Here is a 16,465-nt window from a genome sequence, read left to right as displayed (position 1 = left end):
TGCTTTCATGCATTTTAATAGGTACTGTCACGGAACGCTAACGAGGATAAGCAGTTCGAGGTGAGAGAGGCAAGGCCAGGAACAGAAAGAAACCTCCGCATATCTCGATCCCTGGGTGATAAGGAAAAGCTCTCGCTGTAAACGTCTGTAAATAGATCACGTAAATGAGAAAGGACTTGGGAAAAAGGCCTCGAAAGAGGGTAGCAGGTAGGGATGAATGAGGGGGTTGCAATCAACCCCTATTTTTTTTTTCAAGAAAATTTTAACGTTTATTTATTTTTGAGAGAAAGAGAACGTGAGCAGGGGAGGAGCAGAGAGAGAGAGAGAGAGAGAGAGAGAGAGAATCCGAAGCAGGCTCCAGGCTCCGAGCTGTCAGCACAGAGCCCGATGCGGGGCTCGAACTGGTGAGTCGCGAGATCATGACCCGAGCCCAAGTCGGTCGCCCAACCTAATGAGCTACCCAGGCGCCCCACAGTCAACCCGTATTTGAATATACTTTTTTTCTTTCCACGGGAAAATGTGTCTTCTTTGTAACTTTTTAGGAGATATAACGCACGTGGTTCATCATGCCTCCTTCCAGTCCCTGTCATCAGCGAGGCCCGGAAAATTTTAATCCCCCACCGCATCAGTGAGCCTCTAAGAACAGCCCCTCAGGCAGGGTTCCCTGGTTATGCCCCTTCATGAGTGTCTCCCCACCCACAGGACCCCGAAGGCCAGAGTTAGCTAATTACAGCGCACCAGGATCCACCTAATCCCTAGCGATTCAAACCTGCATCAGTGCCCCCTATACCGAACTCCTCAGCCACTGTGGCCCCAAAACCATCCGTGGTCAGAGTTTCCCCCAACTCCCGCAGCCGGGTTACTGTGACACCGAAATGTTCGCGCTGTGTCCTCAGACTCCGATTCCTGGGCCGCTGTGCCTCCGTAATCCCACCCTGGGATATTTTGCCCCCAAATTCTGTCCCCCGGCCCTAAGAGCCACAGGTCTCGGCAAATTCCCAAGCCTCCTCCTCCTCAGAGTCCCGTTTCGCTTCCCTCCGCCCCGGTCCTCCTCGGCCACCACCTGGCCCGGGGCCCGGGGCCCGGGGCCCGCGACCGCGCCCGGCTCGCCTCGGCCAATCAGCGACTGCCGCACACCCCCGCCGCGGCCAATCCGCAGCAGCCATGCAGCCCCACCCCCTGGCCGGGGAGACTAACCCCCTACCGCGCCCGGCGCCCCAGCAGGAACCCAGGGCCCGCTCTTCCTCAGCTAGGGAGTCCACGCCCTCTAAGTTTCCCCTTCCCCCAAACCCAGGAGTTCGGGCCCCAGCCCCTCCTCCCTCTGACTCAGAGGAGTCTGAACCCCAGCTGCCTCTTCCCTCAGAACTTGTGGAGCCCACCACCCTCTTATTCCTCAGCCGGCGAGCTCAAAATTCCTTTCCCCTAAGGACCAAGAATAACCAAGAGGAGGCCCTTCCGTTTCGCCTCCTCTATTATCTCCTAATAGAGCTTAATTTACTCTCCCCTGCGGGCCTTTTTATTAGCAGGGGTGAAGCCGACCGGCAATACTTTTCTCAGGAGCCCTCCGGGACGGGCTCCTGCTGCAAGGCCTGCCGGGAGTCGTAGTCCCTTGGGTCAAGACCACTCGTGGGAACCCGTGGGGCTGCAAGGGGCGGGGTTGGCGGGACGCGCTCCCGGCGTGGCAGAACTCAAAAGAGCAGAAGATCAATGACATGAAGCCTTCTTCCTTCTGGCTGCAAACTACTTTTATGGGAACCTGCGGGGGGTGGTTTGGCACGTTGGTTAGTGGACTTAATGTCTAGAGTTGGGGTGTGCATCTAAGAAGCAGGCGGGTCGAAGCTGAAATTTGGGAGTCCTAGTTAGGAAGGCCCAAGTGGAAACGTGAGAAATCAGGAAGGGTTGGTGGGGGGCTCCAAGGGGGTGCCGGGAATGGCCTTGCACCCGTACCCCAGCTCGGCACCCCCGGTCACAAACAGCTCAGTCCCAGTGCAGAAGTTGGCTTCGGAGGCCAGGAACACGGCTGCCGCTCCCACATCAGCTGGCTGGCCCATGCGACCCAGGGGCTGGGGAGAGACAAGGGAAAAAGGAGATCAAGGGAAGCCCCCGCCTGACTGCTACACCCGAAGCCTCCCATACCACATGGCTCTGGCCCCCCACTCCTACCTGGGCCAGTATGCCTTCTCGGATTGTGGCTGTGGGGTCAGGCGTGGCGGCGGCCAGCTCCTCCCACAGTGGGGTCCAGATGTTTCCTGGGGAGATACTGTGGGGAGGGAGAAGAGGGGATCAGGGAAGTGTGCCACAAACACGGCCTCGTGGGCTCACTACCTGCCTTCTCCTCCCATTGGAGCTGCTCACCAGTTGACCCGGACGCCATATTGACTCTCATCCAGGGCCAAGGCTTTGGTCATGGCTGTTACTGCCCCCTGCGGAAGGTGATGTGGGGGAGAGTTCAGTCCAGGGAAGTTGAGGTTCCTCCTGTTCTCTCCTCCAACCAGGGGGTGTCAAGCTGGGGCCTCAGAATGGGGTAGTCATGCCTTCCCTGAGGGCTTCTATGGGATGCCCCAGGCTCTGTTTCTTGGGAGGCACTGGCTGTAGGTTGTCATGCCTCAGGGCTGAAGTCCTTGGAGGCCCTGGTGGGGAGTGAAGGAAGGGGCAGGGTACCTTGGTGGCCACATAGGGAACTGCCTGGACCTGGCCAATGGCCCCGACCAGACTGGAGATGTTGATGATGTTCCCCTGGCTCTTCCGCAGGTGGGGGAGGGCAAGCTGGGGAGACAGAAGGCCAAGTAAGTCACCTGAGCCCCTAGAGCTGCCCCCAGCCACACTGAAACACACCCTGATGTCTGGGACAATGACCATCTCTGGTATGTTCACTGCTTGGGTCTCTGTGCCTTGTAGGGAAAGCATTCCAGAACCCCAGAGAGGACCTTCACTGGTTTGCCCCAGGGTCTCAGTGCTTAAGGAGTCTCTCCATGCCTGGAAGGCATTTTTCTCTGCCTCACCTCTACTACCCCTCTCCCTCTCTCTCTCCCCCATCCTTTGTGTCTTTGTCCTCCTTCCCATCCCTGTCTCCCCTTCTCTAGGTCTCTGTCTCCCCACTCTGGGTCTTTGTATGTTACTCAGACTCCTGTCCAGGTCGAGACAGGAAAATGCAAGATGGCCGCATATTTTGCAAAAATGAGAGGAGACTCTTTTATCCATGAGGGGAAGCCCTATGGTCCGAATGTGATGGGGGGGGGGGGTTCGTGACATGCACCCCACTTCATGAAGCTCCCTACCTCCTTGGAGGCCCCTAAACTAATTCTCTCTCCCTCTCCTCCCTCCCTCTCTGTCTCTCAGCTCTTGGACTACACATGACCTTGAATAAACTCAAATTCTATCCTTCCCCTCTCTTTCCTTTGACGGCTGAGCTGGCCGGAGGCAAGACCTGTTCCTGCCACGTAATATTATAGGGGCGCCTGGGTGACTCAGTCTCTTGAACCACCGACTTCACCTCAGGTCATGATCTCATGGTTTGTGAGTTCAAGCCCTGCGTCGGGCTCCGTGCTGACGGCTCACAGCCTGGAGCCTGCTTTGGAGTCTGTGTCTCCCTCGTTCTCTGCCCCTCCCCCGCTCATGCTCTGTCTCTGTCTCAAAAATAAATAAACTTTATTTTTTTTAATGCTTATTTATTTTTGAGAGAGAGAGAGAGAGCACGAGCGGGGGAGAAGTAGAGACAGAGGGAGACACAGAATCCAAAGCAGACTCCAGGCTCTGAGCTGTCAGCATGGAGCCCCATGCGGGGCTCGAACTCACAAACCGTGAGATCATGACCTGAGCCGAAGCCGGACGCTCAACCGACTGAGCCACCCAGGCGCCCCTAAAAATAAATAACCTTTAAAAAAATTTTTTTTAAATGAGTACTTTGAGAGTGAGAGAGTGGGTGAGTGGGAGGGACAGAAAGAGAGAGATGGGGGAGGGAGAAAGAATTCCAAGCAGATTCCACACTGTCAGCACAGAGCCCGATGCAGGGCTCGATCTCATGAACTGTGAGATCATGACCCGAGCTGAAACCAAGAGTCGGCCTTCAACCCACTGAGCCCCCCAGATGCCCCACCCGACCAGCCCTTTCAAACCTTCTCCACTCCCTCAAAAACAGCCTCCACCTATTCTGAGGACTGTAGCTTCAAACACACCCTGAGCCTTCCAACCTCAGGGCCTTTGCGTTTGCTGTTCCCTCTGCCTGGAATACTTTTCCTGAGATAGCCAGGGGACTCACCCCTAGGGTGACCAGCCATTCCAGTGTGCTCAGAACTGAAGTGCTAAGGTGTCTGTCACATAATAGTTGCTCAACAAATATCTTTTGCATGAAATGAATGAATTTATTGAGGCTCTATTACGTGCCCCGCCCTGTTGTCAGCTCTTCACGCATATTGACTCATTTAATCCTCAGGACAACCCTAGGAGGGACTATCCATAGCTCCTTTTTCCAGGTGAGGAGACTGACCAGGGGACAGAGGGGACTGTCACTGTGATGATGTCAGGGCCAGCACTTGTGGCCCAGCAGTGAGCAGTCAGGGACCAAAACCCGTAACCAAGAAAAAGAATTTCTGAGTGGTAAGAACTTTAAGAGAAGGGGCACCCGGGGGGCTCAGTCGGTTGTGAGCGCCCGACTTCGGCTCAAGTCGTGATCTCGCGGTTCGTGAGTTCGAGCCCCGCGTCGGGCTCACTGCTGTGGGTGCAGAGACTTCTTTGGATCTTCTGTCCCCCGCCCTCTCTGCCCCTCCCCTCCTCATGTTCTCTCTCTCAGAAATAAAATACACATTAAAAAAAAGAGAGAGAGAAACAAAAGGAAAATAACTTGGAGATAATATGAGCATAAGTGCCAGGAGTATGTGGGCCCTGGGCGGGGGGGGGGGGGGGGGGGGAATTCTGATCCTCCCAATTTCTCAGGCACCACCCACACTTCTATCCTTTCCTTCTCCCCGCTCTCTCATCAGCCTCAGAACCTTCCCTCCCTCAGCCCTGGGCTTGCCCAACCCCTACCCCAGGCCCCGTCCCTATTTTTTTTTTTCCAATTTTTTTTTTAAAGTTTATTTATTTTCAGCCAGAGACAGAGAGGGCGCAAGCAGGGGAGGGGCCGACAGAGAGGGAGAGAGAAGAGAGAGAATCCCAAGCAGGCTTCACACTGTCAGCGAACAGTAGGACACAGGGCTTGAACTCCTGAACCCTGAGATCATGACTTGAGGCTAAATCAAGAGTCAACGCCTTAACCAGCCAACCAACCAACCAAACAAGGGACTGACCCACCCAGGCGCCCCTGACTCTTTCTTTCTTTCTTTCTTTCTTTCTTTCTTTCTTTCTTTCTTTCTTTTTTTGCCCATTTCTTTTGTAAACCTTATCACTCTCCACCCAGGTATTGAACTTCCTCCCCACCCCTACCTGGCAAACGTGAGGTCCCTGAGGGCTGTGGCACTGGGCACACAGCTAACGCTCAACAAATATTTGTGGCACATTCCCTGTGACCCCCGCTCAGCCCTCCCACACATTCCTTGGCCCATATCCCCCACCCCCACCCCGCTCCCAACCAAGGTCACCTAGCACGCATCAGTGTAGCCATATCAAGGACCAGCTGGAACCTTATTGGCCTCCCTTTGGACACCTGCCCAGGAGAGCCTGGCTGTGCAGCCACGCTCTGGCCTGACTCCCATTTCCCCTAAATGTTGGGGTTCCTGGGTCTGCTCTCCGAGCTCTGCCAGGGGAGCCCCCGCTTTGCTGGCTTCCCGTTTACATCGGAACTGCCTTCTGGAGCTCCTGACCTGCCCCCTTGGGGCATCTCCATCTGTCTGTCTCCAGTGCAAAACCCCCTCCATCGTCACCAAGAATCTGCCTCTCTCCCTCATTTCCAGCCTCGGACATGGGGTCCCCTCCTACCCAGCTTCTCAAGCCAGAGACCTGAGGGCCTTCCAGAGCCTCCTCCCTCCCTCTCCCAAAGTTCCTTATCTGATCCGTCACTAAGCCTGGCCATTGCGCTTTCTAAGGACCTCTTTAATCCGGAAGATTCTCTCCACCTCATTCATTCGCTCAGCAAACATTCACTGGGCCCCTAGTATGTGCCAGGTCCTGTGGTAGGTGCCGGGGATACCACAGGAAACACGATGGGGCGAGATTTCTGCCCTCGTGGAGCCCAAATTCTAGGGGGAGGTAACAGTAAAGACATAAAAATGCCTAATGGAATGAGCTAGAATGTGATCAGGGATAAGGAACAACAAGTAAAGCAAGATGAGGAGAATGAGACTATTGGGCTGGGTGCGGTTGCAAAAAGGGTGTTCAGGCAGGAGCTGTGGGGAGGTCTTGGAGAAGTCTGGGCCAGGCAGAAGGAACAGCATATGCAAATGCCCCGAGGCAGGACAGACCTGCCTGTTAGGCTCTACAAGGCCACTGTGGCCAGAGGTGAGGTCGGAGGGGGAAGAGGGGCCAGACCATGTCAGGGGCCTTGAAGGCCACCTCTTTCTACTTGCACAAATGTTGCTGTCTCCTTTTTTTTTTCTTAATTTTTTAAAATGTTAAATAAAATTTAAATTTTAAATAAATTTTACTTTATATTTATATATAAATATATATTATATATAAAATATATATATTATATATATTAAATTTAAAATAAATTTAAAATAAATTTAAAATAAATTTTAAATAAAATTTAAATAAAATTTAAATAAAATTTAAATAAATTTTAAATAAATTTTAAATAAATTTTAAATAAATTTTATTTATTTTTGAGAGAGAGAGAGAGAGAGAGAGAGAGAGACAGAGTACAAGCAAGGGAGGGGCACAGAGAGACAGAGGCAGAATCCGAAGCAGGCTCCAGGCTCTGAGCTGTCAGCACAGAGCCTAAGCTCAAACACATGAACTGGGAGATCATGACACGAGCCAAAGTTGGACGCATAACCGACTGAGCCACCCAGGTATCCTGCCACTGTCTCCTAATTCCTGTTTTCCTACCCACCACACTTTGTTTTCTGACTTGATCTGCATGCAAGAGCCAGAGCGATCTTTAAAAAACAATTTTTACGGGTGCCTGGGTGGCTCAGTCAGTTAAGCATCTGACTTCGGCTCAGGTCATGATCCCACGGTCTGTGAGTTCAAACCCTGCACCAGGCTCTGTGCTGTGAGCACAGAGCCTGTTTCAGATTCTCTGTCACCCTCTCTCTCTGACCCTTCCCTGGTGGTTCTTGTTTCTCTCCAAATAAGTACATAAACTTAAAAAGATAATAAAAATAAAAACTAAAATAGTAAAAGTAATCTTGGGGCGCCTGGGTGGCGCAGTTGGTTAAGCGTCCGACTTCAGCCAGGTCACGATCTCGCGGTCCGTGAGTTCGAGCCCCGCGTCAGGCTCTGGGCTGATGGCTCGGAGCCTGGAGCCTGTTTCCGATTCTGTGTCTCCCTCTCTCTCTGCCCCTCCCCCGTTCATGCTCTGTCTCTCTCTGTCCCAAAAATAAATAAAAAACGTTTAAAAAAAAAAAAAAAAGTAATCTCAACACCCAATGTGGGACTCGAACTGACGACCCTGGGGTCAAGTTGGAAGCTCTACCGACTGAGCCAGCCAGGTGCCCCCAGAGTGATCTCTGAACCTGAACGATCTGTCAGTATTAACGGCATCACGTCACTTTCTTGCTCAAATACCTCCCATGGCTCCCTACTGATCCTGAGATAAAGACCAGACATCTCAGCATGGCCCTCAGGCCCCCTGTGATCTGCTCCCCGACAAGACAACCCCTTCCTCCACTCAGCCCCTCGCCGGCACCAGGCTCTCTCCCTGCCCGGCCTCTGCACAGGCCGGTCCCTCTGCCAGGAACACTTACACCTCACGTGCAGCCACATCAAAGACCCCCCGGGCTCTTGCAGGTCTGGGTCTCCTCCCCGCTGCTCCCAACCTGGAGGGCCACCCCCCCACCCCCCATTTAACGCTGCTCGTCTTTCACTTCCTCCGGGAAGCCCACCCTGACCCAGAAGGAGCCAGGCTCCCTGTCACACACCTCCCAGAACCCAGACGTGTCCCCTTCCTAGCACGAAATGCTCACCCATAGAAACTCATCTCTGCATTTAGGCACAGACACCGGACTACTCGGGACTGGAAACTCCACAAGGGCAAAGACCACCATCACCCAGCACCCACAACGCTGCCCGACACCTACCGAATGCTCAGGATTTGGTGAATAAATAGATGAATGAGCGGAAGTCAGATGCTTAACCAGCTGAGCCACCCGGGAGCCCCTAGACTACTCTATTTTTTTTTTTTTTTAATTTTGGAGAGAGAGAGACAGTGAGCGGGTAGAGGGAGGGAGAGAGAAAGACAGAGAATCTTAAGCAGGATCCAAGCTCAGCACAGAGCCCAACGCAAGGCTCGACCCCACGACCCTGGGCTCATGACCTGAGCCGAAATCAAGAGTCGGATGCTCGACCGACTGAGCCGCCCAGGCGCCTGGAGAACGTTCTTGTTTTCAGGAAATACACCCCAAAATACTGAGGGGTAAATGGACATCATGCTTGCGATTTACCCTCAAGAAGAGGTAGGAAAATAAAGCAAACAGGATAAAATATTGACAATGGGGAGTCTGGGTGTACTGACAATATTTTGTAAGTCTTAAATTACGTCAACAAAAATCAGTAAACATTCTAATCCGTTGGTAGAGTTTATGAAGTTCCCACTGATGAAATTATATGATGTCTGGGTAGGGGATGGCAGGGGCAATGGATAGAACAGTTTAATAAAATGCGTCTAATTGCTAAGCTGGCAGTGGAGACGGAGAGGACTGTCTTTCGTTCTTGAAACACATCCCAGTGGTTTCTGCCCCAGGGCCTTTGCACACACTTTCCTTTGTGAATAAAACACCCTGTGCCCTACTTCTCCGCTTCCTTCCCTCCCACTCAGGGCTTAGCTCAACCCTCGCCTTTTCCCTTCTGCCAGGTTTCATTTGCCCAACATGTATCTCGGTGACCTCAACCTGAGTTAGATACTTTGGCCATGGGAAACAGAATGGGGTGATGTTCGCGATAAGCAATAAAAATGTGCAGGCGGTAAACTCGGTGCCAGGCATGTTCTAGGGGCTCCGGGGGTTATGCAATTTACTCTCGCTTGGTTCGCAGAACAGCCCCGTGAATCGTGTACCACGATGAGCCTCATTTTGCAGGTGAGAAACCTGGGGCGCAGAGAGATCGAGAGGCTGGCCACGCTGCAGGGAGGAAGCGTCGGGGAACTTCGGCAGGCGGGCCTCGGATCTGGGCCGCTGACTCCCCCAAGAGGATTCCGTACCAGCCGCTCACGGGTAACAGAGTCAGGGCGCTCAGTAGGGAGAGGTGGGGACTGGGGTACCACGGAGAGCCGCGCCCCGTGTCGCACACTGTCCCTCTGCCCCCTGGGGGTCCCGTGTGCCACCCTTTCAAGAGCAACCGGAAATCTGGCCGTTTGTGAGAGACCTCTCTCCCTGGAAACGCTGGGAAATGGATACTATATACTGAGATACTATATACAGTAAAACCTTGGGCCGCGGGCCTAGTTCGTTCCAGAAACAGGCTTGTGGTCCACGGCACCTGAATACCAAAAGGGGGTTTCGAGCACCAGCGGCTCAGCCGTCGTCACGTGATCGTGCTCCGCGTCATGTGCGACCCCGCAATGCAAGACGTCGCTCGTTTATCAAGTTAAAATTTATTGGAAACGGTTTGCTCGTCTTCCAAACAAACGAATCAGTGAAGGTTGGCTCGTCTTGCGGAACGCTCGCGGGACGAGTCACTTGCAACCCAAGGTTTCAGTGTATATACAATATGCCCTTTATGGGCTAATGTTTATGTGTGTCTAATTGTACGGGGGTGGCAATCTCAGTGGCAAACAGAAGTTAGGCACAGGAACGAGGGTTCACGGGTGAAGCAAGGACACCCAGCAGCCTGGAACCACTTCGCCTGGATCTCAGGTGAGGCCTGGAGGTCGGCGCCCAAGTTTCCCCACACCCGTGACCCCTGGCCCACTCCGGGGCCTCCTCCCCTCTCTGTCTACACTGGCTTTTCCGACCAACTCCAGCCTCCAGGCCTCCACTCTCACCCCAGGCCCGAGAATCCCACTCAGACATCGGGTGGGCGCCCCCCCCCCCCGCCCCACGCAAAAGGTCCCCCACCCACCCCCCTTCCTCCCCAGGCTTCCGGGTCACAGTGGATGACAGCTCAGTCCTACCAGTTGGTGGGGGTAGGGGTGGGGGAAAAAAACCCAAACCCCACGCCTTTCGGTCTCAAGCCCACCCGCACATCTGGTCTGCGAGGAAATCCTGATATTCTAGCTTCGAAAGGGAGCCAGAAGCAGACCGGTTCTCACCAAATCCACGGCCACAAGCCTGGTGGGATTCGAATCACCGGCCTGGACCATCCTGGTCAACCCCTTGGCTGGGCCCAAGGCCTCCGCCCTCGCCCCTGCCTGTTCCTCATGCGGCCACCAGAGGGCGCCAGTTCCGCTTACGGAGCTCACTTCGTTGCCTTCAGGCTCAAGTGTCAAAGTCAAGTCCTCACCCAGCCTGACAAGGTTCGATATGATCTAGGCCCTTTTGCCCCCCTTCTGCCCTCACCTCCGGCCCTCTCCCCCTTGCTCACCCTGTTTCAGTCACACTGGCCTCCACACTGCTCTTCCTATACCCTGATCAGTGCCACCCCAGGGCCTTTGCACTGGCTTTTCCTCTGCTGGATTGCTCTGCCCCACACACATTCTTGAAGTCTGGCTTAAATGTCACTTCTCAAAGAAGTCTTCTGACCGCCCCACCCTGTCTAAAAGAGTACACACATACCCGAAAAAACAAAACAAAACAAAACAAGGGGCACCTGCATGGCTCAGTCGGTTAAGCATCCGACGTCGGCTCAGCTCATGATCTCACGGCTTGTGAGTTCGAGCCCCGCGGCGGGCTCTGTGCCGACAGCCTGGAACCTGCTTCGGATTCTGTGTCTCCCCCTCTCTCTGCCCCTCCCACGCTCATGTTCTGTCTCTCTCTGTCTCTCAATAATAAATAAACGTTAAAAAAATTTTTTTAACATTAAAAAAAAAAGCAAACCCAAGAACAGCAACAACAACGACGAAACCTCATCTGGTAAAGATACAGACGAAATTACTTACAGGTGAAACATGTCTGAGATTGGCTTTAAAATACTCCGGCAATAAACAAACAAACATACATACAAATAAACAAATAAATAAATAACCAAAAGAGGGGAAAAAAAGTGAGGGGTCCACAAGAACGACAGAATGGTGATGACTGGTGCTGGGTGACGGGCACGTGGAATTCGGTGCACAATCTCTCTGCTTTTGTGCATGGTTGCAAAGCGGCATAATACAAAGTTATATAAAACAGCGTTTACACTTGCCCATCATCTCTCTTGCACAGCGCGTATCCCTCCCTGACATTATATTCTATTTACCCGTTTACCACCTGTCTCCCCCCTACAGGGTCAGCTCCCCAGGCGCAGGGATGTTTGTCCCCTGCTGCATGCACAGCTGTTAATACACCTATTGGTGCTAAATAAATGTTCATTGAATGAACCAAAAAGGGTTACAGGGCGGGGCGGGGCAGGGGGCGGGGACACCTGGGTGGCTCAGTCATTCAGAAAAGAGTCTGACCATGATTTCAGCTCAGGTCATGATCTCACGGTTTGGGAGATCCGAGCCTCGCCTTGGGCTCTGTGCTGGGCAAGCAGCCTGCTTGGGATTCTGTCTCTCTCTCAATCTCTCTCTCTCTCTCTCTGCCCCTCCCCCGCTCGTGCTTTCTCTCTTCCTCAAAATAAATAAGTAAACTTAAAAAAATAAGCTGTTGCACAGGATGAATACGTACACGTGGGTGCCATGTAAGTCAGGGTGGCCGGGAAGGACAGGAGGTTCTGAAGAGGTGGGGTTTGAACTGAGATGGAAAGCAGGAGGCCACTATGGGAAGGGTCAGAAGGCAGGATGGTACACAGAAAAGCTCTTTGTGACCCACTGGTCTCCATAGGGTGACAGAGCTCTAACCGCCTATCACAGACTCCCCATCTCAACCCCTTCCCCCATGTTCCTAACATCCCTCAAGGCTATCCGCACAGCACTTTGGAAGGTTCTGGAAGGTCCTTGGGGCGCCTGGCTGGCTCAGTCAGTCAAACGTCCGACTCTTGGTTTCAGCTCAGGTCACGATCTCACGGTTCGTGAGTTCGGGCCCCGCGTCGGGCTCTGTGCCAACAGTGCGGACGGAGCCTGCTTCGGATTCTCTCCCTCCCTCTCTCTCTGTCCCTCCCCTACTTGCTCTCTTTCTCTCGCTCTCAAAATAAATAAATTAGAAATAAATAAATAAAAATGAAAATGTAAAAGGAAGGTTCTGGAAGGTCCTCAAGGACACCGGGCTGCGTAGCCACGCGGTCAGTTCTAACAGGGGTCTGCACCCACCTATTTTCTACAAAGAACGGAGTCCTTTTGGAGTCAGATCAAACCGAGCAGAGGAAACGTTCTGCTCTGAGGGCAAGTGGGTCTGACAATCTCATCGTCAGGAGGCCACCCGGGCCTGCAGCCCTCACCTTGGTCAGGGTGTACATCCCCAGCAGGTTCACCTCTAGCAGCTGCCGGAAGCCCTGGGCAGAGGTCTCCTCGGGCCACTGTGGAGGCGGGTCTAAGGGTGGGGGTGGGAGACAGAGAGACAGAGAGAATGAGGGAGTGACACAGAAACCAGGGAAGGGAAATAGGGGTATGGGAGGGAGGGGTCACAGAGTGGCAGTGTGGCAGACAAGAGGGTCAGGGATCTTGAAAAGGAACGAAGGTTGCATAACAATTCATCAAAAAGCAGTCTCAGGCCAGCAGACGCAGGCTCCAATATGAGCCCTGCCACTTCCTGGCTGTGTGACTTTGGGCCAGTCCCTTTGCCTCTCTGTGCCTCGGTCTCTTCATCTACAGAATAAGGATAACATGTAGCTCTTGGGCTTAGAAATTTCACGAGTTTGGGGGCGCCTGGGTGGCTCAGTTGGTTAAGCGACCAACTCTTGATTTCGGCTCAGGTCATGATCCCATGGTTCATGAGTCCAAGCCCCTTGTTGGGCTCTGTGCTGCCAGCACGGAGCCCGCTTGAGATTCTCTCTCTCTCTCCCTCTCTCTTCCCCTCCCCCGCTGGTTCTCACTTTCAAAATAAATAAAATCTTAAACTAAAATGTGTCCTGAGTCAGTATTTGTGCCCGACGCTTTGCACCAAAATGTATTTGTTAAATGAGGAATTGGTGGGGGGAGGGGTAGTGGTTAGAGGGACAGAAAAATCAATGTTCAGAAGACAAGGAGTCAGAGAGATAGGGGAGTGGGAACAGGGGGGGCAAGACAGGCAGTGGGAGGAATGCACCCTGAATGCTCCAAAGGCTTTAGGAGACAGGGGGATGAAGGCACAGAGGGGAAGAAAACCTAGGATGGCGGGTAGAAAACTCAATATGGCGGGTGGAAAGTTGAAGGACTCTTGGGTTGTCTTCCCCAGGGGCCTAGGGCTTGTGGCTTTGCTTCCTTCAGGGATCTGCTCAAACATCTTCAGAGAATCCACACGGGATCCTGTTTAACACAGCCTCTGCCATTCTCTAGGCCCTCAATCGTTTTTTTTTGTTGTTGTTGTTTTGGGTTTTTTTGCTTTGCTTTGTTTTGTTTTTAAAGTAAGCTCTACTCCGAACATGGGGCTTGAACTCACGACCCAGAGATCACGTGCTCTGCCTACTGAGCCGTCCAGGCGCCCCAATTTCTTCATAGCCTGTATCACCACTAACCGTGCTAGTATAGACAGTGGGTTCTCATTATGGGAGGCAGTCGCGGTCTATAAAATTCCAGCGAATACTGAATCAGCGAATACCGATCCGTTGCTCTTAAGGGAAATAGTCACGTGCTATATAATACTATGTAAAGGTTATGGACTAAATGTATCTCCCGCCCCAAATTCGTGTGTTGAAATCCTAACCTACGGTGTGGTGGCATTTGGAGGTGAAGTCTAGGGGAGGTGATTTTAAGCCTTGAGGATGGACCCCCTCATGAATGGGATTCGCGCTCTTAGAAAACAGACCCCAGGGGTGCCTGGGTGGCTCAGTCCGTTGAGTGGCTGACTTCGGCTCAGGTCACGATCTCACAGCTCCTGAGTTCGAGCCCCGCATCAGGCTCTGTGTTGACAGCTTGGAGCCTGGAGCCTGTTTTGGATTCCGTGTCTCCCTCCCTCTGTCCCTCGCCTGCCCGCCTGCTCACACTCTGTCTCTGTCTCTCTCTCAAAAGTAAATAAACATTAGGGAGGCACTAAGCGATTGACCTGAGGCTGCCTGGCACATTGGTGCCAAAACTGGGGTTCTAAGCCAGCCAGCTCTGTGCGCTGCACCCGTGTCTGTCCCCTGGGCATCTCTCTGTTTGAGATGGGAAACCAGAGGGCACAGGTCTTCCTTGTTTGGCTTCAACTGGGTACACACACTACAGGCAATTTGAGTTTTTGCCACTTCCATGAACACCTAGAAGGTTCAGTGGTTCCTGGGGTGGCACAGAAGCTGTTCTTGCGGCTTGGTGACTTCACAGACACGAAGTCCACAAACAAGGAGGATTCACCGTGTCTTTTCCGGTCTGTTTTCTTACTTTAGAATGTAAACCCCACGAGGGCTAGAATGTTTTGTCTCTTTTGTTCACTGCTAACTCCCCAGTCCCTAGGAGAGAACCTGGGACATAGGAGGCACTCGGTAAGTTTCTCTTGACTGCACAAAGGGCACAGAGAGAGAGGATGAACTGGTTATCTGACATCTTGATCCTTACAATATAGGGCGGAAAATGTGGCCCAGAGAGGGTAAGCCACTTGCTTAAAGTTGCTCAGCCAGGCAAGGCATGGGGGGGAGGGAGGGGGAGGAAGGGGCCGGGGGGGGAGGTGTCTCTCTTATCATGGCCTTGCTGTGTGCCCTCAGTGTCATCAGTTCACCTCGCTGAGCCTTGGTTTGCCAACATGAGGGATCCTTACGAAAGGTAGTTATTAAGCCGATGGCATTTTACCTTCAAAGCCACCACACTGAGACCTAAAAACGACACGCATGAGTGTGTCTTTCCAGTCATCAGCGGAGGGAAGGGCCGACGATGACGTCAGGCTACAAGACGGAAGCTGTTTGCCCCAGATGGTTCTCGTAATTACGAGGCTGGGTGGTTTACCCGACTCCCAACCGCGCTACAACAGTGATGATCATTATCGGCATTCCCATTCTAGGAATCTAGGAACTGAGGCTTGAAGAGGTGAGGGCACAGGGCTGGGGGCACACGGCAGGGAGAGAACGGAGCCGGGATGAAAACTCCAGGCATCGAGGATTCCAGAGCTACACCACCCCATCCAAGTGGACGGAGAGGGGATGGGGAAGACAAAAGGGAAACTGAGGCACGGGAGGAAGGGACGGGAAGCCAGGGAGCGGGCTGACACCAGCGGAGAATGGCCTTGGGCCTCACAACTCACGGTAGCCAGCGTTGTTGACCACACAATCCAGGCGGCCAAATCGGCGGATGGTCTCAGAAATGAGGACCTGAGGACAAAGACGTCTTGTGAGGGAGCAGCACTGGCACCCAGGCTTGACAAGCCTGGACTCCCAAAGGCAAGGTGGGGAGGGGGAAGCTGGAGTCACAGCCGAGGGGACAGGAAGTGGGGGACTCCCCCAAGTCACTAAGGATGACAGCCGAGGGGACAGGAAGTGGGGGACTCCCCCAAGTCACTAAGGATGACAGCCAAGGGAACAGGAAGCCAGGGATGCCAGAGAGCAGAGGGCTGGGTATATTCACACTGTCGTCCATGACTCCAGAGACCTGGGGGAGGGGTGTTGGGACGGGGGTGGGGGTTGGCGGTGGGGACATCGGAGAGACACTGACTAAAGGGAAGGGATAGAGGGGCTCCTGGGTGGCTCAGGCGGTTAAGCGTCTGACTCTCATGGCTCAGGTCATGATCTCTCCGTTCTTGGGTTCGAGCCCCACGTCAGTGCAGAGCCTGCTTGGGATCCTCCCTCCTTCTCTCTCTGCCCCTCCCGTGCCCGTGCTCTCGCTCTCTCTCAAAATAAGTAAGTTAACTTAAAAACCCCAGAGGCAGAAGGGAAAAGCTCTTACAGCTGGAGATCCACTGGGAGGGATGTTTTTGTTCTGATCTACGTGACTCGTGTGACGAGAGCCTTGAAGAAGGAAGATACAAAGGAGAACCTTCCCAGGAGACCCAGAACATGGCCAGCAGAATCAGGGAAAGCCTTGATATGAGGCTGAGCCGAAACCTTTGTGACCAGGTAGGGACAAGAACAGCTCACCCTCATATCTTCCTCCTGAGTCACATCACATCGAAGAAAGAGAGTTCCAGCAAGCTCTTGCTCCAGGGAGAGAAAGGCTGGGGGTCCTGACTCCTGGGTCTGAGGGAGGAGGGGCTGGGGACAGGACCCCTGGGTCTGAGGGAGGAGGGGCTGGGGGGTGAGGACTCCTGGGTCT

At 53.2% G+C, this 16,465-nt stretch overlaps 1 protein-coding gene across 1 annotated transcript in view; it reads right to left on the bottom strand.

Moving 5' to 3' along the window:
* Nucleotides 1-1,247: 1,247 nt before the first annotated feature.
* Nucleotides 1,248-16,465, bottom strand: part of HSD17B14 (hydroxysteroid 17-beta dehydrogenase 14) — a 16,199-nt gene continuing 981 nt past the window's right edge. Inside the window, 7 exon segments of the mRNA XM_049620910.1 lie at nucleotides 1,248-2,063; nucleotides 2,164-2,260; nucleotides 2,356-2,423; nucleotides 2,662-2,766; nucleotides 12,553-12,644; nucleotides 15,462-15,528; nucleotides 16,291-16,383. Of these exon segments, the coding sequence (XP_049476867.1) occupies nucleotides 1,890-2,063; nucleotides 2,164-2,260; nucleotides 2,356-2,423; nucleotides 2,662-2,766; nucleotides 12,553-12,644; nucleotides 15,462-15,528; nucleotides 16,291-16,383 (696 nt within the window). The 3' untranslated portion in view covers nucleotides 1,248-1,889.

This window comes from Panthera uncia (assembly GCF_023721935.1).
Source record: "Panthera uncia isolate 11264 chromosome E2 unlocalized genomic scaffold, Puncia_PCG_1.0 HiC_scaffold_19, whole genome shotgun sequence".
NCBI lineage: Eukaryota > Metazoa > Chordata > Mammalia > Carnivora > Felidae > Panthera > Panthera uncia.
Note: the sequence above shows the minus strand (reverse complement) of the source record. Positions and strands in the feature narration are given on the sequence as shown.